This window comes from Meriones unguiculatus, chromosome 2, assembly GCF_030254825.1.
Source record: "Meriones unguiculatus strain TT.TT164.6M chromosome 2, Bangor_MerUng_6.1, whole genome shotgun sequence".
NCBI lineage: Eukaryota > Metazoa > Chordata > Mammalia > Rodentia > Muridae > Meriones > Meriones unguiculatus.
Genome location: NC_083350.1, coordinates 32226172 through 32248515, shown reverse-complemented (window position 1 = coordinate 32248515; position 22344 = coordinate 32226172). Strand labels below are relative to the sequence as shown.

At 43.8% G+C, this 22344-nt stretch overlaps 1 protein-coding gene and 1 pseudogene across 1 annotated transcript; one reads left to right on the top strand and one right to left on the bottom strand.

Annotated features, from left to right (window-relative positions):
- Positions 1-108: 108 nt before the first annotated feature.
- Spmip10 (sperm microtubule inner protein 10) lies at positions 109-8443 on the top strand. The gene is made up of 3 exons (XM_021658803.2): positions 109-883; positions 5376-5484; positions 8234-8443. The coding sequence occupies exons 1-3, from the start codon at positions 798-800 to the stop codon at positions 8441-8443; spliced, it is 405 nt and encodes a 134-aa protein (XP_021514478.1). The 5' UTR covers positions 109-797.
- A 12222-nt stretch (positions 8444-20665) lies between these two features.
- On the bottom strand, positions 20666-21033 carry LOC110562128 (small ribosomal subunit protein eS26-like; annotated as a pseudogene).
- Between the last annotated feature and the right edge of the window lie 1311 nt (positions 21034-22344).

The window sequence follows — 22344 nt, the reverse complement described above, 5'->3', positions numbered from 1 at the left end:
GGGCAGGGTGTTGGCGTGCTCAGTCCTAAGCAGTGCTGAGATACGGCTTTGTGATACCGTGCTCTAGTAGTTTTGGGCATTTTTAGAAGTTAATTTACTATTGTATGCATAGGAGAAGGGAGGCAGGGGAGCCATGCATGAGGTGTCAGCTCTCTCTTCCCCTCTAAGTGGGTTCTAGGTTGTAGGGTCTTGCACCTTAAACACCTTTCTGCTGAGCCATCTCATCGGCCCGTTCAAACAGTCTTAAAGATAGAAACTTAAGTCTATGCTGAAGCTTCTTACCATGTGTTTGTCAAAAGCAAATATCAGAAGCTTTTTTTCTTTCTGAGACGGGGTTTCCATATGTGGCTCTTGCTGTCCTAGAACTCACCTTGCAGACCAGGCTGGCCTCAAGTTTCCTATGTGGTCAGCGATGGCCTTGAACATCTGGTCGTCATGCCTCTTCCTCCCAAGAGCTAAGATTGCAGGCCTTTACACTTGATTTATACAGACTTAAAGATCGAAACTATGGTTCAGTCACTCTAAGCAAGTTCCACCAATTGAACTACATCCTCAGGCTCTAGTCAATGGATTTTTCCCGTTTGTCAAACTTGCAATGTGTCTATGTATTCCTCTTTTTTATTCATACTGTTTTCTATAGAGACTTACAGACTTGCTGCGAACAGCTCTGACCTCCATACTCTTAGCTAGTAAGGGTTGCTCTGGCAGCAAGATGATTGTTACCTCAACAGCAACAGTCTCATCGGAATTAGATTGTGGAAGGTTCTAGGTGAGAATTCTGTCATTTGCTGCCAGTGATGGCTTTAGAAGAAGACACCCATCCAACCCTACCCAAACTGGAGAAGAGCCCCGAAGAAGAGAGTACGCCCAAGCATGCCAATAAGTAAGGACCTTGGCGTTCTGGGCTGGTGGTTTGTTGTGCTGAAATGGAGACAGAACAGGGCCTCTCACATGCTAGGCCAGTGCTCTGCCATTGAGCTTCATCAGCCTCCCTCCACTTCACCCCTAGGTCAGGGCCTCAAGTAGTCCAAACTGGATTTGACCTCCCTCTATAACTGAGAATGACTTTGGACTTGATCTCTTCCAGAATGCGAGGGATACAGGTGTGCAGCACCAAACAGTGCTAGAGATGGGACTCGGGCTTTGAATGTATTAGGCAAGCTCTCTACCATCGAAACTGCATCTCCTTCCCTTGTGCCCCTTAAAATTTCCATTTTTTTTATTACAAAATATATGTATGTGTTTGCATGAGTTTATGGGGGCTGTGTGTGTGTGTCTGGGTGTCGTTGGAGGCCAGGAAAGGCTGTCACATTTGGGGGGAATTGGGGCCACAGGCAGCCCAGTGTGAGTGCTGGAAACAACTACTGTTCTCATAAGGATGAACATTCAAGCGCTCGTAACTGCTCAGCTCTCTGTGCTGCAACCTCTCCTTTTTTTTTTTTTTTTTAAATTTTTTTCCTGAGATTCACAGCCAAACTTTGGCCAGAGTGCAGGGAAACTTACGAAAGAAGGGAGCGAAAGAAAGACATGGAAACAGCAGCTCCACAAGGACAGCAACAAAACCAAAAAATCTGGGCATGGGGGATACTGAGACTGATACTCCAAGGACCATGCATGGAGATAACCTAGAACCCATGCACAGATGTAGCCCATGGCAGCTCAGTGTCCAAGAGGGTTCCCTAGTAATGGGAACAGGGACTGTCTCTGACATGAACTCAGGGGCTGGCTCTTTGATCACCTCCACCTGAGAGGGGAGCAGCCTTATCAGTCCACAGAGGAAGACAAAGAAGCCAGTCCTGATGAGACCTGATAGACCAGGGTTAGATGGAAGGGGAGGAGGACCTCCCCTATCATTGGAGTGGGGGAGGGGCATAGAGGAAGAAGAGGGAGGGAGGGAGGAGGGGATGGAGAGCGGGCTACAGCTGGGATACAAAGTGAATAAACTGTAATTAATAAAATTAAAAATTAAAAAAATAGATTTTTTTTTCTCTAATATAATACATCCCAACCAGAGTTTCCACTCCTGTCAGTACCCCTTCCCTCTTGCCCAGACTCACTCCCACTCTATTTCCTCCTCAGAAAAGAGGAGGCATACGCCTACTCCCATGGTTAGGAGTCCCACAAAAACACCTAGTTAACACCCATAACATATATGTGGAGGACCTGGTGCAGACCCATGCAGGCCCTGTGTTTGCCACTTAGTCTCTGTGAGCAAATTATGGTGTACTACATTCAGTCTTAAAATAAAATGGTAGTGGCTGGTGGGATGGCTCAGAGGAGCAGACCTAACATGAATATGGAGCAGATGACAACTGCCTCTAATTCTAGCCCCAGGGGCTCTAATGCCTATTTCCCTCTGAAAGGCATCTGCCCATACATATAAATAAAAGCAAAAATGGGTTGTGTGTACATTTGTAGTTGGGGTACACAGGCCCAGTCCTGCCTCGATACCATTGATAGTTGGGTTGGTTGCTATGGTGGTTTGAATAGGTTCGGCCCCCGTAGATTCATGTGTTTGAGTGGTTGGCCCATAAGGAGTATCACTATTAGTAAATAGGCCATGTTGGAGGTGTTGCCTTGTTGGAAGAAGTATGTCCCTGAAGGCAGGCTACATATATTTATATCCTCAAGTTCTACCCAGTGTAAGACAGACTCCTCTGGGATATAGAACTCTCAGCTCCTCCAGCACCATGTCTGTCTGGATGCTGCCATGCTTCCCATCATGATGACAATGAACTAAACCTCTGAGGCAGCCCCAATTAAATGTTTTTCCTCACAAGAGTGCCATGGTCATGGTGTCTCTTCACAACAAAAGAAACCCAAACTAAGGCAAAAGTTGGTACCAGGGACTGGGGTATTGCTGTGAGGCCTGACCATGCTTTTGTTTGGAGGACTGTGATTTGAGGGACTGGATTAGCAAAGCAGTAGAATGCTTTAAGTGAGACTTAATGGGCCATCCTAGTAGAAGCATGGAAAACAGACGGTGATTTGAACTTTTCAGGCCTGGCTCAAGAAGTTTCAGAGAAGAACTTTAGTAAGTTGCCTAGAGATTGTTTGTGTAGTATTTTGGTGAAGAATTTGCTTTTGTTCATGTTTGAAGAGTCTGGCTGAGGCCAAAGTGAAGAAATTTAGATTCATTGCATTGACAAAGGAAATCTCAGAACAACCTAGTATAATCTCTGTCCTGTGGTTCACTCTTATGAAGAGCATTTTGATCAAATATAGCAAGTTGGGAATGGAAAATACAAACTGTTGGGAGCCGTGACTCAGCGGCCTGCTTTGATATTTAAATCTCAACAGAGAGATGGCTTTTAGGAGGCCTTTACTAATGGCAGAGGAGAACTTGCAAGTCCATCTCCTTTTGTTTGTGACAACAGGTGGGATAGCTTATGAGGGTTACACCTCTTCCCCAGGCTCCTTGTGCAAATTAACCTATTGTTCTGAGATGTTTTACTGGCAAAAAGTAACTACTCAAAAAATAAAGTAGTCAGAAGGCTGGAGGCAGAGGAGGCAGGCAGAGACTTGAGACTTGCTGCTGGCACTGCTTGCTGCAGCAGTCTGCCTTTTGCTGTGGCTGTCGAGTCTGGACCTTTAAAAAGTTTCCTGTGTGCTGTGTGTTTATTTTATTAATTTTAATCCTCACACCCAACTCAAGAACCGTTCGACTCTGCCCGGCTGGCTCCGGCAAAAAACTACGATTCAAGGGTTAAGGGGTCACCAGAAAGTGGAATGAAACTAAATCCTGTGTTCAGGAATTAAAAGCTTAGGTCCAGGCATGGTGGTACATGCCTTTAATGCTAGGCCTCAGGGGACAAAGGCAAGCTGATATCTGAGCTCAAGGCCAGCCTGGTTTACAGAGCTAGTTCTAGAACAACCAAAGTTAGGCAGTGAAGAAACCATGAAAACAGAAAGCTGGTGAAAGTGTAATTGAACAAAGGGACCATGTTCCAGTCCCTAGGAAGCAGCAGAATTTGGCAGCTTTGGCCACATGATTCTGGCTTTAGAGTGAAGAAATCTCCCTCAGAGACTAGGGCAAGTTGCTGAGGCAAGGAATGTGGCATCGGTGTCCTTGCTGGAGGTCCAGAGAGTCCATTGTGTGAAACCCTGAAGGTGAAGCCTGGATTGCCTTGGAGACCCCAAGATGTTAGAGACGCCAGAACTGTGGGATACTCCAAGGAGACCTGCTAGCAGGGTGGAGCCAGCGCAAGAGAAAGAAGTGTTCAGAGTGGAAGTTTGCCCATCTGACTTTCAGTTTGCCTTCTTCACTGTGCTCCCTTCCCTACATTTTGGAACATCATGTGCCATGATATGTTGAAAGTTTATGATCTAGCTGGGCATGGTGGCCTACACCTGTATCCCCAGCACTCTGGAAGGGAGAGGCAGGTGGATCTTTGAGTTTGAGGCCAGCTTGGCCTACAAAGAGAGTACAGGACAGCCAAGGCTACATGAAGAAACCCTGTCTCGAAAAAAAAAAAAAAAAAGTATATGATCCACTTTCTGATTTTGATTTTATAGGGGATTACAGTAGTTAAGAGACTGCGTGAATCTCAGAAGAGACTTTGATTTTTGGACTTTTAAACATTGATGAGACTGTGATAGACCGTGAGACTGTGAGGACTTTTGAAGTTGGGCTAAATGCGTTTTGCATTATGTTATGGCTACAAGTCTATAGGGGCCAGGGAGTGGAATATGGTGGTTTGAATAGCTTCCTTTCCATAGCTTCATGTGTTTGAGTGCTTGTCCCATTGGGAGTGGCACTGTTAGGAGGTGTGGCCTTGTTGGAGGAAGTGTGTCACTGTGGAGGCAGGCTTTGAGGTTTCATATATATGCTCATGCTCTGCCCAGCATAAGGCAGTCTCCTCCTGGCTGCCCTCAGCACCACATCTGCCTAGATATTGCCATGTTTCCCACCATGATCATGATGGAGTTTTTAAGCCTCTGAAACTGTAAGCTAGCCCCAATCAAATGTTTTTCCTTATAAGACTTGCCTTCATCATGGTGTTTCTTCCCAGCAATGGAAACCCAAATTAAAGACAAAACACACAAACAAACAAATAAACCCCAAAGACAGTTGCTTTGTTTTGTGGAAGAGTCTCACTCTAGCCCGAGCTGGCTCAGTACTCAGTGTGTAACTAGGAGGGTCTCCGTGGCAATTCTCTTGCTTCCTGACTGTTGGGATTACAGGCCTGAGCCAAGACACCCAGATGGCTGGTTGCTGAGAGGTTTAAAGGGCCGGTTCACTGTTAGATGAACCTCAGCAACACAACTCTCTGTCCCGCAGCTGTAGGATGAGATGAGCACAACTGCATCCATTTCTTAGAACGGCATGGACTCCGGTTAACTCGAGATTTCCTTTCTCCTTTTGTAATGTTCAGGCATGAGGATATTCACCTGCCCCGGTTCTCACTGAAGCAGGGGATGATCCCGACACGTTACGTTATGCCTTGGAAAGAAAACATGAAATTCAGGAGTGTGAATCTGAAGGTATTTCCTCATAAGTATTCAGGTTAATGCCTGCCTAAGGAATGGCAGAGACAAAGGTGTTTTCCCCCAAGCCTGACAGCTTGAGTCTGACCTGTTACTCACAGGATGGAAGGAGAAAGCTGAACTACACACACACACACACACACACACACACACACACACACATACACATGCTCACATATGAATGCACACAAACTCACTACATAAACTAAATGTGATGATAAAAATAAAACCGATTTAGTATAATCTCTAAGACACATATAGCTATGCAAAAGCTATTTTATGTATTTTTACTCATACTTGTAAACAAAAATAACCCACATACAAACTGAAAGTGGATACACTACACATCTGAGAAGGTCCCGTCAGACTTATTTGCACTGTTAGAGGCCCAGCAGGAGGAGGTGCTGTGAATGGTGTTGCTGCAGTACAGGAATGATGGTTTTAGATGGTACTGAATATTTAAGTAGAGAGCCATGGAAACAGTTGGGCTCGATTTACAGAGAAGATGTGCCCGCTCAGTGCTACTACTTAATTTGAAAACATTTTTCAGATTCAGATTGGCCATTATAGGTCTCTTCTTTTCCCTTCTCTGCTCCCTCTTCCTTCTCTTCCCCTTCCTTCCTTCTCTCTTCTTCTTTCTTCTTTGCCTTCTTTTTATTCTCCTTTTCCTCCTCCTTCCTCTCTCCTCTCTCTCAATTTGAGTCTCAACTCTGGAGCCCAGGTTGTCCTAGAACTCACTCTATAGCCCAGCCTGGCTCCGAACTCATGATTATCCTCCAGTGCTAGGTTTACAGGCATGAGCCACCATACCTGTCTAGTAAGTTGTTTCTTTAAAGAAGAGTTAGAAACTGGGTTCAGTGCCACACGCCTGTAATCCCAGCACTCAGGGAGGCAGAGGCAGGGCAGATCTCTGTGAGTTTGAGGCCAGCCCAGTCTACAGAGTGAGTCTAGGACAACCAAGGCTACACAGAGATACCCTGTCTCAAAAACAAAAACAAAAAAGACAGAAAAAGAAAATTTAGAATGTATTATAGTGTAAATAATTTTCAAATGTCACTAGAATAAATAATGTTGAATAAATATGTTTTGTCAAAACAGAAGTCTTACAAATTATATTTACATGGGATGATATAGATTATAAAAATGGCTCAATTATTCCTTGTAAAATGCTCATGTATAATGCTATAAAATAGGAGGGGTTATGTTTTCCCTGGGGAATATGTATTTTTACCCACTACTTTAAAAAACAAAAAGCTAAAGAAATTAAAATTCAGGTATCAAATGCCAGTCTATATATGCTTATTATTAAGACTTTCTTCAGTTTTATTTAGTGTGTGTGTGTGTGTGTGTGTGTGTGTGTGTGTGTGAGAGAGAGAGAGAGAGAGAGAGAGAGAGAGAGAGAGACAGGAGTTTCCTTTATATCCCCGGCTGTCCTGGAACTTGCATGTAGACAAGGCTGGCCTCAAATTCAGAGATCCACCTGACTCTGCCTCACAAATGCTGGGAATAGAGGCATGAACTACCATTCCTTTTTTTTTCTTCAGTCTTAGTATTGGGCTCTATTCATATAATTTTTGGCTTAGCAAATAGCATTCCATGGTGACACACTACTTATAGTTACCATTTTCTGGTATTAGAAATACAAGGTACAAACTTTATGAATGGAAATTGGAAAAACAGTTAATTTAAAAAAGCTCAAATGTTTTTATGAAAAGTGTGTTTCATTTATGTGTGTGTGTGTGTGTGTGTGTGTGTGGTCCCAGGGACTGAACTCAGGCCAGTGCCACTCACAACAGGAGCCTTTATCAACTCAGCCACCTCATCAGCCCCTCTTTCTTTTCCTTGTGTTTTGTTTTGTTTTTGCTTTGGTTGTGAGGGTTGACCCTCCAGGCTTTCCTACATTGCTCAGCACACTGTACCATTGAGCTGACATGTTCAGCTGGATCTTTACAGATTTTAGGATGTTTCACTCTTACAAGGAAGTTTAGCATAGTCCCAACAACGTTTACAATATTACCAGTGACTTTGTGTATATAGAGTTCTAACTTAAGGAGTTACCATGAAATGAAATAAAATGCTCACGCTGAGTAGCTGCTAACAAACTCTAGCTTATTCTTTCTTTTCCATTTTTCCCTAGGTGATGATGCACTTACATAAATGTAATTTAAAAATTAAAAAGAAAAGGAAAAGCCAGACATGGCAGCACACACATTTAATCCCAGCACAGGGAGGCAGAGGCAAGAGGATCTCTGTGAGTTCAAGGACAGCCTGGTCTACATAGGTACAAAAGCTAAGGTTACCTAGTGAGATCCTGAAAGACAGACAGACACAGAGAGATGGCTTAGCACAGTGGTTCTCAACCTGTGGGTCAATACACCTCTGGGAATGAACGACCCTTTTAAAGGGGTTACATATCCTATATTTACATTATGATTCGTCACAGCAGCAAAATTACAGTTATGAAGTAGCAACAAAATAATTTTATGGTTAGGGTCACCACAACATTATTGTATTAAAGGAATTGTATTAAAGGGTTGCAGCATTAGGAATGTTGAGAATCACTGGCTTGCAGAAAAGAGCACTTCCAGAAGACCTGTGTTCAATTATCAGCATCCACATTAGTCACAAATTCCAATATAGTCACGAGGTGGGTGTTGTAGAGGAGGCAAGAAAAAGACTTTAAACCTAACATGAAAAATGGCGTCTAGTTCTGGCATGCTGTTCAGCAGAGCGTTTTCTCTCTTAGCAAGCAGAAACCTGTGGGATCTATGCTGGCCCCTTGGAAGACTCTCTGTTCTGGGGTTACAGTGAGAGGCTCTGTCATGGGGAAGATCGGAAGATCGTCCTGAAGAAGGGCCCGCCGGAGATAAAGATTGCCGACATGCCTTTACATTCGCCTCTCTCCAAGTACCAGAGCACAGTGATCTCGCACGGCTTCAGGAGGCGGCTGATCTGATGTGCTTGTTGTTGTTCCATAGCGGTAGGCTTGCCTGATGTACCAGAGGCTCTGGGTTTGAAACCCGTTGCCACTGAAAAGGATAAAATGATAAAGATGTTCAACCTCTTGACCTCTCTCAGTTCTGGTATTTTAAGTTCTTTGCATTTTGCCTACAACTTAGATTTGTCTAACGATTACAAGATTACAAGATTACAAGTCAATTTACAGATCTTAAAAGAGTTAGAAAGGTCGTCAGTTCTGAGGTTATCTAAGGTGAAGTGGGAGAAGGAAGGAGACTGCTTTCATGGTGGATTTCATTCCAGGTAGATAAATAGAAACAGATGGGTGCAGCCCTACTGTCTTGTGCATGCAATCCCAGCCACTCCAAGTTCATGGATGGAACTGAGCTGCCTTGTCCTGCAAATACTGTTTTGCTCCAGACATTTTCTTGCTCTTAAAATCTTTCCACCCCCTCTTCTACTGTGGTATAGGAGTTATGATATGGATGTCCTGTTTAGATCTGAGCTATAGATTGTCTGTATTGACCAGTGGGTCCCTGCGTAGTCAAAGTTTTGGTTTCTTTAAAAACTCAGTTATGGGGGGCTGGAGAGATGCCTCAGCAGTTAAGAGCATGGTCTGCTCTTCTGGAGGTCCTGAGTTCAATTCCTGAAGCTACATGGTGGCTCACAATCATCTATTCTGGGATCCACTGCCCTCTTCTGGCATGCAGGTGTACATACAAATAGAGCATGCATATACATTAAACAAATAAGTAAATCTTTTTAAAAATTAAAAAAAAAACTCAGTTATGTAGGCAGGTTTTTGTTTTAATCACAAGTTGGAATATGGTGATGCTTTTAGTTGGTTCACAGCTGATAACAGCCTCATGCGGCTCAGAGAGGGACATGTAATTTGCAAGGTGCAATTAGTTTAATTGTGAGGACTCTGAGAGGGTATAAATACCAGAGCCCAGAAAGAGAGGAAGAATGCTTTGAGGAGACAGAGGAGGAAGAAGGCTGCTTGTTAGTTCTGCTGGATTGCTGTTTGCTGTTTCGGGACTGCTAGATATCCTGACAACTGAGATGGGTATTCATTCTCTGAAACTGAAGACCCAAGTGAGCTGCAACTAGGTCTAAAAGAGGCCTATGTCTCCTGTCCCTTCTAACCTTTCTTTCCTACCTTAAGGTCAAGGGGCTGGAAGGGAGGTAAAGGCATTAAGGAACTCCAAATAAACTAGAATTAAAAAGTAGTGCATATTATATAGACCTATAAGATATGATAAACATAATGAAATCTATACACCTAAAAAAAGATAATCAATTGAGCGGACATGGGGTAAGATGATCAATCCTCGTTTAGAAAGACAGATGGGATGTGCATTGAACGTATGACAGGAGTCTACTGAGCGTATCTGAAAGACTCTAACTAGCAGTGTTTTCAAAGCAAAAACTCATGACCAAACCTTTGGCAGAGTACAGGGAATCATAAGAAAGAAGGGGAGTTAGTCTGATGGGGAAAGGATAGGAGCTCCACAAGGACCAAATATATCTGGGCACAGGGTCTTTTCTGAGACTGACATTCAACCAAGGACCATGTATGGATATAACCTAGAACCTCCACTCAGATGTAGCCTGTGGTAGCTCAGTAATCAATTGGTTTCCCAAAGTGAGGGGAACAAGGACTATTTCTAACAGGAACTCAATGACTGGCTCTTTGGTCTCCCCACCCCCGAAGGGAGGAGCAGTCCTGTTAGGCCACAGAGGAGGGCTTTGCAGCCAGTCCTGAAGATACCTGATAAAACAGGATCAGATGAATGGGGAGGAGGTCCCCCCATCAGTGGATTTGGAAAGGGGCATGGTGGAGATGAGGGAGGGAGGGAGGGACTGGGAGGGAATGAGGGATCAGAACACGGCTGGGATACAGAGTTAATAAAATGTAACTGATAAAAAAAAATAATAATAATAAAAAGAAACGCAAAAAAAAAAGTCAAATGATTAGAATAAAAAAAAAAAGTAGTGCCTACATCTCTGTATTAAAGATAAGCTTCTCTGGTGAAGACTGTGAGATGCACTGATCTATGGACATAAAGATAAAAACTTAAAAGGGCAGTGGTTGGGGGCTCCCCTAGCATTCATCTCACGGTTGCAACCATGGGCATATCTTTGAGCGTTTGTAACTAGGTAAGACTGTTGCTTACTTTTCTTCTTTGGTGGCATGCATAGAACCTCCCAGCACTATGAAAAGCTAGCCAGCTGGGATGAAGCTTCAGCACAACCTCAGTTCCTCCGTGTCCTGTGATTCAAGTATGTGGTGTCTCCGGCGATAAGGTTTTACCATCAAGTTCTGGAGGGTATCAGAGAGCAAAGACAATAGCCTGTAATATTAGGAGGAGATGTCTATGGGACCTTGCTGGACAACAAAAGAGGTCTCCTATACTTAGAACTGGGTTTGTTATTCAAGAGCCTATGGTGTTTGGCAGAAGGGATTTCTGCATTATAGAGTACCTCCATTTAAATTCCTTTTCTGTGTGTATTTATATATGTTAGGAAGCTTCTATGGTGGGTTTCCATATAGCATTTTAAAAGGGTTTTAAAGGTCTTTCATGTTAGTTATTCCTCCCTATATACTCTCCCCTCTACTATGACCTCCCATCCCCCATCCCGTTTAAATCTTCCTCTCATTAGTCCACTTTCATCCCTTCATGTCACTTGAGTTTTATTACTTTTCCTAGAAATTCATCCCCACAATTGTCCTCTGTCCTCTTGTGTGCATGCTTGCTCACTCTTTCTCTTTCTCTCTCTCCCTACCCCCCTCCCTCTCTCTCCTTCTTGGTGTTTTGAGCTCTAGATGTCCTGGTACTCAATCCGTAAAGCAAGCTAACTTTTAACTCAGAGATCCACCTGCCTTTGCCTCCCAAATGCTGGGATTTAAAGGGTGCACAACCACCTCCTGCCTTTACCCCTTTTTAAAAAAGCATCTTAGTAGATATCCTGGTTAGAACTCATTATCAGTATTCTAATAGATTTACAACGAATTCTAGGAAGATGTTACCTGACAGAGCTCATGTCTGACCATTTCTATTACCATTTTTTTTCTAATGTATAAAGTGTTCTTTCCCATTTTTTTATGTTTCATAAGTTTTCTGAGAACAATTGTTTTAGAAAATATGCTGTAGCTGGACATGCTTATAAGGTGGAGTTTCTTAGAGCAAAGTGCCATGTGAAAAACCACAGTTTTCCACATTAGGAGTAACTCAGGGTGGGGGCCAGCTTTATCTCGACATAAACATTTGATGAGGGCTGGGCAAGGGAGGCCTTGGATCCTTACCTGCACCTGTCTAGAAGCTTCCATCACAATAAGCTGGGAAGGATGAAGAAAGGAGTGGGCTCTCGTTCAAATACCTTCTGAGCCTTGGAAGAGTTTATTTCTTTAAATAAAACTTTCTTCATTTGCTCTGTATCCCCCAAGGTCACATGGTTTCTCTTTTAAATTTTCCCTAGTAGTGAGGAAAGGTGTTAGTATTTATATAAAAATGATGCCATCCACACAGCAGATATTATATGAAACTCTACCTTACAAGCATTTTGAGGAGGGAGGGGTGGCTGTGCATTTGGGCAGACATGCGATCAACACCTTTTGTCTGGGACCATCCATGCCAGACCGTGAAGTGGACGTAGAAACACTACCCACACATTGAGGGTGAATTGAAACCGCAAGTGCACAAGGATGCACTAAAATCATATTAGGGAAACCATGCCCACGACTTAGCAAACACCAGGCCAAGGAAAGGCTCTGACTTCTTCTCATAGACCCCATATAAAGAGGCGGGTGCCCAGCCCTGAGATGGCGAGTGCCCTCCCACCAACCTATCATCTCGTTGGATGGAGGTGGAGAGAAAGAGAAAGAAAGAGACAGACATGGTTGGGAGCAGGAGAGAAACAGAGGCAGAGAGAGTGCAAGAGAAGAGAGAGAGAAGAGAGAGGTAAGAGGCAGGTGTCCCTTCATCCTGGGCCCCTGGGAGAGGCCACCAATGTTGACATCACAGGTGGCTAAGCAAGCTAGGAGTGGGCTAGTGCATCTGAGAGAAACAGGCCTGACCCTGCTCCCACCCCAAAAGTCACCAGTCCCAGGAACTAGGCCATAGGTCACCAATTCCAGGAAGAAGACAATGGAATTCCCTACCCAAAGAATAGCCTGGAGAAAACCCAGTATTATTTAACCATCATCCCTAGCAATGGCTAATCAGTGAAGACCTGGAATTTATCCTGGTGTTCTTTACAATAGGATGAGTAAAACAATTAGGGTTTGGCTTGGTCCTCCGGGAAAACAATTTCTGCCCGATATTTGCTAAATGTCAATCAATCATAAAACTGCCTATCTGGAATTTCCTAACCTTGCTGTAGCCCTAAATAAAAACCCTCCTCCCCTGAGGTTGGGGCTTTACACTCCAGAACCGCTCAGTGACTGTGGGCCTGAGCTCGAGCTTGTAATAAAAAGACCCTACTGTGTTTGCATCGGAATCGGCTCCTTAGTGGTCTTTGTGGTCCGCCAAACTTGGGCATAATACATTGACCTGTGAACTAACAAAAGGCTTACGTCATCCCCACAGAAGCAGAATTCTAGCCCTATGCTCTTCTCAACTTAAAAAACTTTATTGTTACTCTTTAACACTTTCTTTTTTTTCTAGAACAGGAGCACAAATCTGCTTATATTTATTTACTTTTTATTAGCTTAAATCTGCGAGGCATACAATGTCACACCTATTCCATGTCCAGTAGCCATCAAAGAAAGGTTGCTTTGGAATTTGACACTACCTATGCCACTGTTTCCATGGGCCTGAGTTGCCTTTCCCCACATTATTCTGGATTTGTTTGGTTTGCTACCAGGAGACACCGTGTGGGTTTTTTGTTTGTTTGTTTTGTTTTTGTTTTTTTTTTTTTGCTTTACAAACATAAGCACATCCCTTACCTAACTATAACTAACTCATTTTTATCTCAGCCATAAATGCCTTCCACTTTAAGAAAAGCCCTGAGATCTCTTTGGTTCCAGAGACCTCACTTGTAGTCAGCAATGAGGCCTAGCTACATTCCTTCCAGACATATTTGCTTTCTAGAAGTGTGTTCCCAGCAGACTTCCACAGGCAACAAGATAGAAGAAAGCTTCTTTGATGGCTCCACACGTGATACTTTCTGATACACTTATCCCCACCCCCAATTCCTGTCTCTTCTTTCCATTACACCAATACTCTTTCCCTTTCTCTTTCCAAGTCCCATACCGCTTTCATGATTTCTTGCTTCAGTTTTGTTTCACCTTGTGACTCATGGGGTTTAACCGGGGACATTTTCACGGGCATAGTTGTGAAGCTACCCATGGAACATGAGTAACTTCCCGAGGCTACCGCACTGAAGACAATGACTTCCTCTCCCCCAGCAGCATTCCACTGCAAATAGCTCTTTGGGCTAGAGCTGGGCCCCCTGAGTTCTTCCCTATTTGTGACCCAGTGTTCACTGGCTCAGGCTTGTGCTGGCCTACACATGCAGCTGTTTTGAGTTCATGAGCACCATATAACCTTATGTGTTTAAAGATTTATATTTATTATGTTTAAATTTTGTGTATGTGTGTGTGTACTTACATATGAGTGCAGGTGTCCTTGGAGTTTAGAGGTATTGGATTTCCCTGGCACTGGAGCTTAGGGGCACCTGACAAGAGCTGAGAGCCTCCGCAAGATAAGTAGGTGCTCTTAACCTCTGGGCCATCTTGACAGTCTGCTTTTAAAAAGGTAATTTGTGGAATAGTAAAGCCTTTTAAACCCATCTTCTCTGCAAAACATAAAACTCAGTCAGAAGGATTAGAAGGAATGCCAGAAATGTCTTATTCATCATTTTATAAGTACCAAAATCTGAATAAAGGTGAGGGAGAACTCAACTGAAGAATAAATAAGGAAAATAAAGTATGTACACTCAATGGAACTTTTTTCAGCTGCATAGAAAACTGAAACTGGGATGAAGAAAGGACTCAGTGATCAAGGGTGTTCGCTACTGTCCCATCAGGCTCACACCCAGTTCCATATACATCTCCTACATGCCAGAAGAGAATATTGAATCCCGTTGAACTCAGGACCACTGGAAAAACAGCCAGTGCTCTTAACCACTGAGACATTTCTCCAGCCCCCTCCCCCAATACCCTTGTCAAGTGGTCCACAAGTGCCTGTCACTTTAGTTCCAAGGGATTGTAAGACCATGGTGTTAGCACCTGGCCTCTGCTCAGGTCATAGTGTCTGTCTGTCCATCTGTCCAGCCCCCCCGCCTTTTTTTGGATACTGAGAGGCAATTACCAAGACACTGTGAGCCCTTTAGCTCACAGTGCCATGATCCCACCTGGAAAGGGAATTTACATCAAAGCCACACATCCTGTTCCCTACCCACTTACCTGACTATTGCCTTTGAGAGAGCCACTTTCTATAAGACTTTCCCCATCCACAGAGAGCTGTAAGAGACTCCTTCCTCTGACCAGTAGGCTCTGATATCTCTACATACCTCCACATGCCATCTTTCTCTAGGGTTGAGGTGCCCACCACTCAGTTGCCTCTCTTCTGTCTGCAGTGGCTTAATGACTCTAACTAACCAATTCCTCACTCCCTAGTAATCCATCTCAGTGAGTACTGCACTCATGGCATAAACACACATACAGGTACATGTAATTAAAAAATTGAAAATGAAAAACAAAAAACAAAACAGCCAGGCATGGTAGCACACACCTTTAATCTCAGCACTGAGAAGGCAGAGGCCACCTTGGTCTACACAAGACATTCCAGGCTACCCAGAGCTGCACAGTGAGACTGTCCAAAACTAAACCAAACCAAACCATATTTTTTTTTCTTTTAGTTAGAAATCTAAAAAGAGCAGGGTGGCGGTAGCCCATGTCTTTAAATCCCAGGGCTCAGGAGGCAGAGGTAAGTGCCTCTGAGTTTGAGGCCAGCCTGGTCTACAGAGCAAATTCCAGGACAGCCAAGGCTACACAGAGAAAACTTGTCTCAGAAAAGGGAAGAAAAGAAAAAAAGGAAAGAAAGAAAGAAAGAAAGAAAGAAAGAAAGAAAGAAAGAGGAAGAAGCAAGAAAGAAAGGGAAAAAAAAGATTGAGTATTTTCAGGTAAATTCGTGAAACTTGAAAGAAAAATTATACTGAGTTGAATAACCCAGACCCAAGAAAGATAAATACTTGTGTTCTCTCTTATCTATGTCCTAGCTTTGAATCTTGACTTGGAGTATCTATAGAAGCTAGGAAGCAATAAAGAGAAAGTGTGTGTGTGTGTGGAGAGAGAGAGAGATCTTAAGGGAGAAAAGATTGTACAATTAGATCTTACAGGTGGGCAAATGAGGAATCATGAATAGAGGAAGCTTAAGAAGAAAGGGATATGAGAGAAGAGGGTGGAGGAAAGGGTGAGAGGGATAATTAACACTAAAGAAGGATGCTAGAAAAAGCCACATGGAAACCTACTCTGTAAGCTTTCTAAAAATATTAAAAAGTTTGAGTGGAGTTAGCTTACATGGGGGATAAGTGTCCTTCTCAAAAGACATAGGTTATCAGACGAAACTCTCAGTGCCTCCCTTACAGCTAAAAGTAAGAACACCACCTGAGGAAGTTAATTGGGACCATAGGGGCACATGGTTGTGTTTAAATTATAGGAAGAACACCAGGCTAAGGAAAGGGTACAACAGTCTCACCCGTGCTCCACAGGGAGGAGAACATCTAAGGACGTGACGCTAAAGGCCTGTTTTATGACCGCCTGGTGTGTGCATCGAGAGACAGGCAGGCTTGTTCCTCCCTACAGATGTGGCCTGCTTAGACTACTGGCCATTCCATTTGCCCATCCGGACCCGACATTGACCCCTTCATCCATCTCTCTGGTGCTGGTCCCGCCCTTCATCTCTACCACCTCCACAGCCCAGCATTCCACTTTTGTTAACTTGTCTCTCAGGCTCTGCTCACCTCTGACCCTGCCCCCTCAACTCTCCAGCTGTGCCTCCAGCTGACCTTCAGCGGTGCTGGTGATTCCCCACCCCCACCCCGGAGATCCCTTTGGCATCCTCAGCAGCTTTGTGCTTGCCCCAGTTAGGCCTCTTTGGCACTCTGCTGAGCCTCTCTAAGTCTTTGTAATCATTCCATAACACACATGTGCCCGAGAACATGAACTCACGTGTTCGTGTGCACATGCTTTTGAGTGCTGGGGCACACACACACACACACACACACACACACACACACACACACACACGTACCCATACACGGGGTTGGAGAATAAAGGGAGAGAGATTTGCGGAGTAGTTTCTACTGTGTGACCTAGAGTTAACCTTAGCTGTTAGGACAGGAGTAAAAGAACCTCTGTTTGCCACCAGTGCTATCAAGGGAAGCTGGGACTTTTTGACAGGCTACAGCTGATGAAACCAATGTGGCTCGTAAGTTTGTTATTTCCTAAAGTGACCTTGTGGGAGAGCACAGACATTTCTGTGTAACATCACAGTCGTCATAACTGTCATCCTGTCCCACAATCAATCCAAAACCTAAGAACTGCAGTTCCCCACCGAGGACTTATTTTCTATAGCTCCTGGATAGTCTACACATTTAGATAAATTACATATCTAAGGAACGAGGGGTTAGTAGCCCTGAGTGTCTAAAAGCTATTTAGGATAGGTAGATTTCCATGTACATTCACTTAATTCTACCTTGCCTCTAAAATAGATCCGAACCAAGGAACCCTTTTTTCAAGAGCAACACTTCCCGCCCTGCTGAGAACCAGTCCAGCACTTTCTCTGCCACTGACCATGTTCATCTGAAAACGGGGAAAGCGAGGTCTTTGTGTCAACTTCAGGGGATCATCTTTATATTTATGCTCTCAACTAGAGTTTAAAATCTGAGGAATAACGGAAGCCCAGGCGAGTTTACAGGAATGAGGAATGGGGCTACGCATCTTAAGGAGCCCAAGACCTCCATGAAAGGACACCTTGAGTCTGGGACCTGATCTGAGTTGGGCTCTTCCCATATTTCTGGGACTAGATAGAAAAAACATCTTGAGTCAAAATGAGGAGAGGACACGGGCAGAGCCCTCAGAATACACTGCTCACAGCTGGTGGCTCTAACCTACTGTGATTTGGGTCCTCTAATCTGCACAAGGGTTCATGTGTTTGTATAGAAGGTTGGTTTTCCAGTGTCAGTGTTACGTGATGAAGCATGATGGGAGCCTTGGGTAGTTGGGTGTGTATCCTCAGAAGAGATTAAGGCAGCATTTGGAGAACTAACCTGGGTTGGTTCTTATGAGGGTAAGGAACTTTGAATCACCCCAGTTTCCTGGTTTGTTGCTAACGCTCTTGCTTTCACTATCAGGGACCAGCTCCAGGGCCTTCCTCATGGTAGGCCTGTCTTTGGATGTGATCTCACTGTTGGCCATGCTCAGATCATAAAGCACTTACTATGAGCTGAACCAATGGGTCTACCCTTTCTTACTTTGAGCCTTCAAACTATGAGCTACAAAGAGCTTTCTTTCCCTTTCTTCCTCCATGTGGAGATCAAACTCAGTTTCACCCATGCTGAGCTCAAGCTCAACCACTGGCCTATGCCCTCAACCCCAACTTTTATTTTTCTGAGGCACGATTTCACTGTGTAGACCGGGCTGGCCTTGAACTCACAAAGATCTGCCTGCCTCTCCCTCTCGAGTACTGGGATTAAAGGCCTGCATCACCACACCTGGTTCAAACTTTTCTTTATCAGTTCTTCTAGCTGTACACATGTAGTAAACAGAACCCTCTGAGAGCTTCACCCTCTGTGAAGTCTGACTCTTAGACAGCGATTCTATGACATCAAGTTTTCTGTCTGTCACAGTTTGAATCTGAAATGCCCTCAACAGGGGAATGCTAGAACCCTGATCTCAGCTGATGGAGCTCTTTTGGGAAGTTCTGAAAACTTTAGGAGGAGGAACCTACTTGGAGGAAGCAAGTCACCTGGGGGTGTGACTTTGAAAGTTTTGTTTTTGCCCCACTCCTTTCTTCTTTTTCTGGTTCCTCCACACCTCTTTGCTGCCATGATGCTCTGCTGAAGGGCATGGGTAACTGTCATAAGCCAAAACAGATCTTTGTCCATTGAATTGTTTTCTCTGATATGTTAGACATAACTGTACAAGAGTGATTAAACCCCAGCCCACCTGATTTTCCTTAAACCTCTGTGACTATCGAGTGACTTTTCAGTGAGTGTTCTCTTGCAGGCTGCTCCTTGCCCAATTTCATTCTCGACTCCTTTCAGGGTTTCCCTCTTCCATTATGGGTTAGTTTGAAGTATCTCAGAATTCTCTCCCAATAGGGCCTAATGCACGCTCAACCTTAGCCTAGGTGGCTCCTTCCCATTCATTGTGCAATCCCTGGGACATCCGTGGTCCAAACAGGCAGTGGGCATAGCTCTCCTTTACAGAGATGGCTGGTGATTGTACTTAGCCAGTACTAATTTCTGTCTGTCTGAGGGGCCTTGTGGGCTGGCTACAGGCTACACAGGCATAGTCTACAGGGGTAGGGAGTGTGCAGAGATGGTGAGCAGTGGCTGGAATTAAAGTTGCTTTGCGTGCACCTCTCCCCACTGTTTGGCCTGCAGCAAGAGGGGATCAATCTGTGTAATCTGCAAAGGATGTAGGACATTGTATGTCCCAGAACACTGGAACACAGGTCAGTCTTCCTGTGGTTTTTGATTGTCTGGTTGGTTGGTTTTGGTGTGTGTGTTGAGGGGGTGGTGTGTGAATAATAATTATATGATTAAAAACAATGCTAGAAGCCAGAATACCAAAATGGTCCCAATGTTAGTACCTATGGTTGTGATAGAGATGTCACTGGTGATGATTATGATTTTGGTCTTTTGAGATACAGTCTCAATTCCTCTGAGACTGTTTCACTCTCAACCATACTTGTTCTGTTTTCTTTACCTGACGTTTGTCCTTGTGCTCATAGTTCCTCAGCTGGACCAGAAGGGGGCTCTGTTGCATCACTTACAATGCAATTTGATTTCTAAATGAGCAAACTCCAAGTGTGGTGTGGATCTAGGGAAGAAGGGAGGTTAGCAGTAGCCGGGAGGAGAGGAGGAAGGGTAAACTATGGTCAGGATGTATCTAGTGGATGAGAGAAGAATATTTTCCAAAAAAATTTTTCAAAATCATTATTTGAGAAAGAAAAATAAAGGAAAGGGAGAAGGAAGGAAAGACCTAGCCTAATGGAGGAAAGAGGGGTTTCCTATGCCCTATCCCTACTGAGACGCTAATGGCAGCTGATGGCTGCTGAGGGAGGGAGAGTCATTTTTCTTTGGGGGAGGAAGCCAACGGTAGTTGTTGTAAGAAAAAAATAAAAATCCCAACCGTTTTATTTTACCACTAAAGACTCAGGAGCCAGATGCTGGGGTGAAAATCTGCTAGCTCAGAAAGGCACAGAAAGCACTCAGCTGACCTTTCTACTCATGTCAGGTCCAGATGGAAAAAAACAAAAACCAAAACCAAAAGACTCACTAGCTCAGCTGACAGCCATGGAGGAAAAGGCCCAAAAGCCAAGGCCTAAGGCTTGCAAAAAAAAAAGAGCCAAGGAACTAAAGAGAACTAGAGAGCTAAAGCCCCAAAGAGTCAATGCTCAAAAAGCCCTTTCTTCTTCTCCACACTCTCTTAAATACTCCTCAACTCCAAGTGCCTCCTTCTCTTCAATCCCTGTCAGCTGGTTTCTTGCACCACTTCTTGACCCAGGGTTAACTTTATTAAATACTGTGTACAGAAAGCTCTTGGATTAAAGGTGTGTGCTAGGACTGGGTGAACCACACCAAAATTACCTGTTTACAACAAACAGAAAGTTTTTGGATTAAAGGTGTGTGACAGGGCTCAACCACACCAAACAAGAAACAGTGTTTTATAGCTCACAATTTTGGGGTTCACAATGGGACCAAATATCCTGCAGCAATATTTTCTCCACATCCCAGTGGATAATACTACATACTATGCATATATGGGCCAGTAGCTGGAGGATGATAGGGACTATGTTGGGAAGGTAAGGGGAGATGGGGGGTGAAGTGGGTAATGGGTATGACCAAGATACACCGTACACACATATGAAATTATCAAAGATTTTAAAATAAATGTACTTTTTTAAAAAAAAAAGTTATAACTTGCATTTTATTTGTCCAGAGTATTTTTTCCCCTCTGTCCTTCTGTCACCAAAGCCTTTTGTCTTTACATGGGCTTTGGTGGAGGTCGTGATGCAGTACCGGCTGGCCTAAATCATGGGGGAGGGGAGGTTCAGTCCTTCCGGACTTCACGAGATGGATTCCTGACCACCACAGCTCACGCCGTAATGCAGCTTGTCACAGCCCTTGGGAAGCACGTGAGCATCTAAGACACTTGCTTCAGATGTGTCCCTGACAGGAGCGGCCTCTACAGTGTTTTGGATGACAAACTTCTTAATGGTCCTTGGTCTTAATGGCCTTGTCACTGAGCACTTATGGGGCGAAGTTCCTGCGGCAAATTGGCTGCACATGGCCATGGCCTTTTTTGCGACTGTTGTTTCTTCTTCTTCTTCTTCTTCTTCTTCTTCTGGTCATCTTGGAACCAAGACCAGAAAGAGTGAAAATGTTCATTTTTAACAAACAAAAATAATGATGCAATTTGAAGAACGTTTTCTTTTTTTTTTTTTTTTAACATTTTGAGAAAATTATTCTTTGACAATCTTATACAGGCATATAATGTGTTTTGGTCCTATTCATCCCCCATTACCCTTTCTTGTCCCCTCCCCAATCTGAGCCCCTTCTACCCGACAAGTCCCCCTACTATTTTTTAAATGTTTATTTTTATTTTTTAAGGACCAACGAATCTAATTAAGGTAACTTGCATGAACGTTGTTGGGCATGGGCAATTTACCAGTGACTACACTACTAAAGAAACCGTCTCCCTTGGGGCTGGAGAGATGGCTTGGTGGTATGATCACTGGATGCTCTTCCAGAGGACACGGGTTCAATTCTTAGCACCTACATGGCAGCTCACAACTGTCTGCAATTCTAGTTTCAGGGAATCTGACACCCTCACGCAGACATACAGGCACGCAAAACATCAATCAACAATCTAAAAATAAATAAATTATTAAAAGGAAGAAAAGGCTACTTTGAAGAGAAACTGATTCAGTGTTTCCCAGCAACCATTGCATTGCCTCTAATAGTTCTTCAGTAGTGATAGGGTCTGATTTTCCAGTTTGTAACAAAAGGTTTTCTCTAGAGTCATTGCAATATTAAAAACAGAGATAAAAGTTCATCAAGATTTTCAAGTTTCAACTTTAAAGTTTGTTTTTTTTTTAATTTATGTGTAGTTGTGTGACTATGTATGTGGAGAACTCACTCTAGACCAGGTTGACCTTGAACTCACAGAGACTAAGACATTTGCCTCTCAAATGCTGGGATTAAAGGCAGTGCCAGCTCACTCGGACTATTTCACCTTTTTCTGAAGGTTTAGTATTGATTAGTGCCATCAGGTCGAGGCAGCCCTTTTATTTTCACTTATTTTCTCAGTGTAGCCTGGCTGTCCTGGACTCACTTTGCAGACCAGGCCTGGCCTCAGACTCACAGAGATCTGCCTGCCTCTGCCTCCCCGAGTGCTGGGATCACAGGCCTGTGCCACTGAGCCCTGCTTCTGTTGGTGTTTTTAATAGACACTTTTTGTTTGTTTGTTTGTTTGTTTTCATCTTTGTTCTTTTCAGACAGGGTTTTTCTGTGCATCCTTGGCAGTCATGGAACTTGCTTTGTAGACCTGGCTAACCTCCAACTCAGAGATCAACCTGCCTCTGCCTCCCCTCTGGGATTAAAAGTTTGTACCGCTACCCCTGGTCTTTAATACGCATGCTCGATCGTTCTCACCAAGGTACT

Excerpts from the sequence above, each read along its gene's own strand:
- Spmip10 (XM_021658803.2), top strand. The coding sequence starts at position 798 with ATGGCTTTAGAAGAAGACACCCATCCAACCCTACCCAAACTGGAGAAG. Across the intron at positions 884-5,375 it reads ACGCCCAAGCATGCCAATAA|GCATGAGGATATTCACCTGC; the intron begins GTAAGGACCTTG and ends TGTAATGTTCAG. Across the intron at positions 5,485-8,233 it reads TCAGGAGTGTGAATCTGAAG|CAAGCAGAAACCTGTGGGAT; the intron begins GTATTTCCTCAT and ends TTTCTCTCTTAG.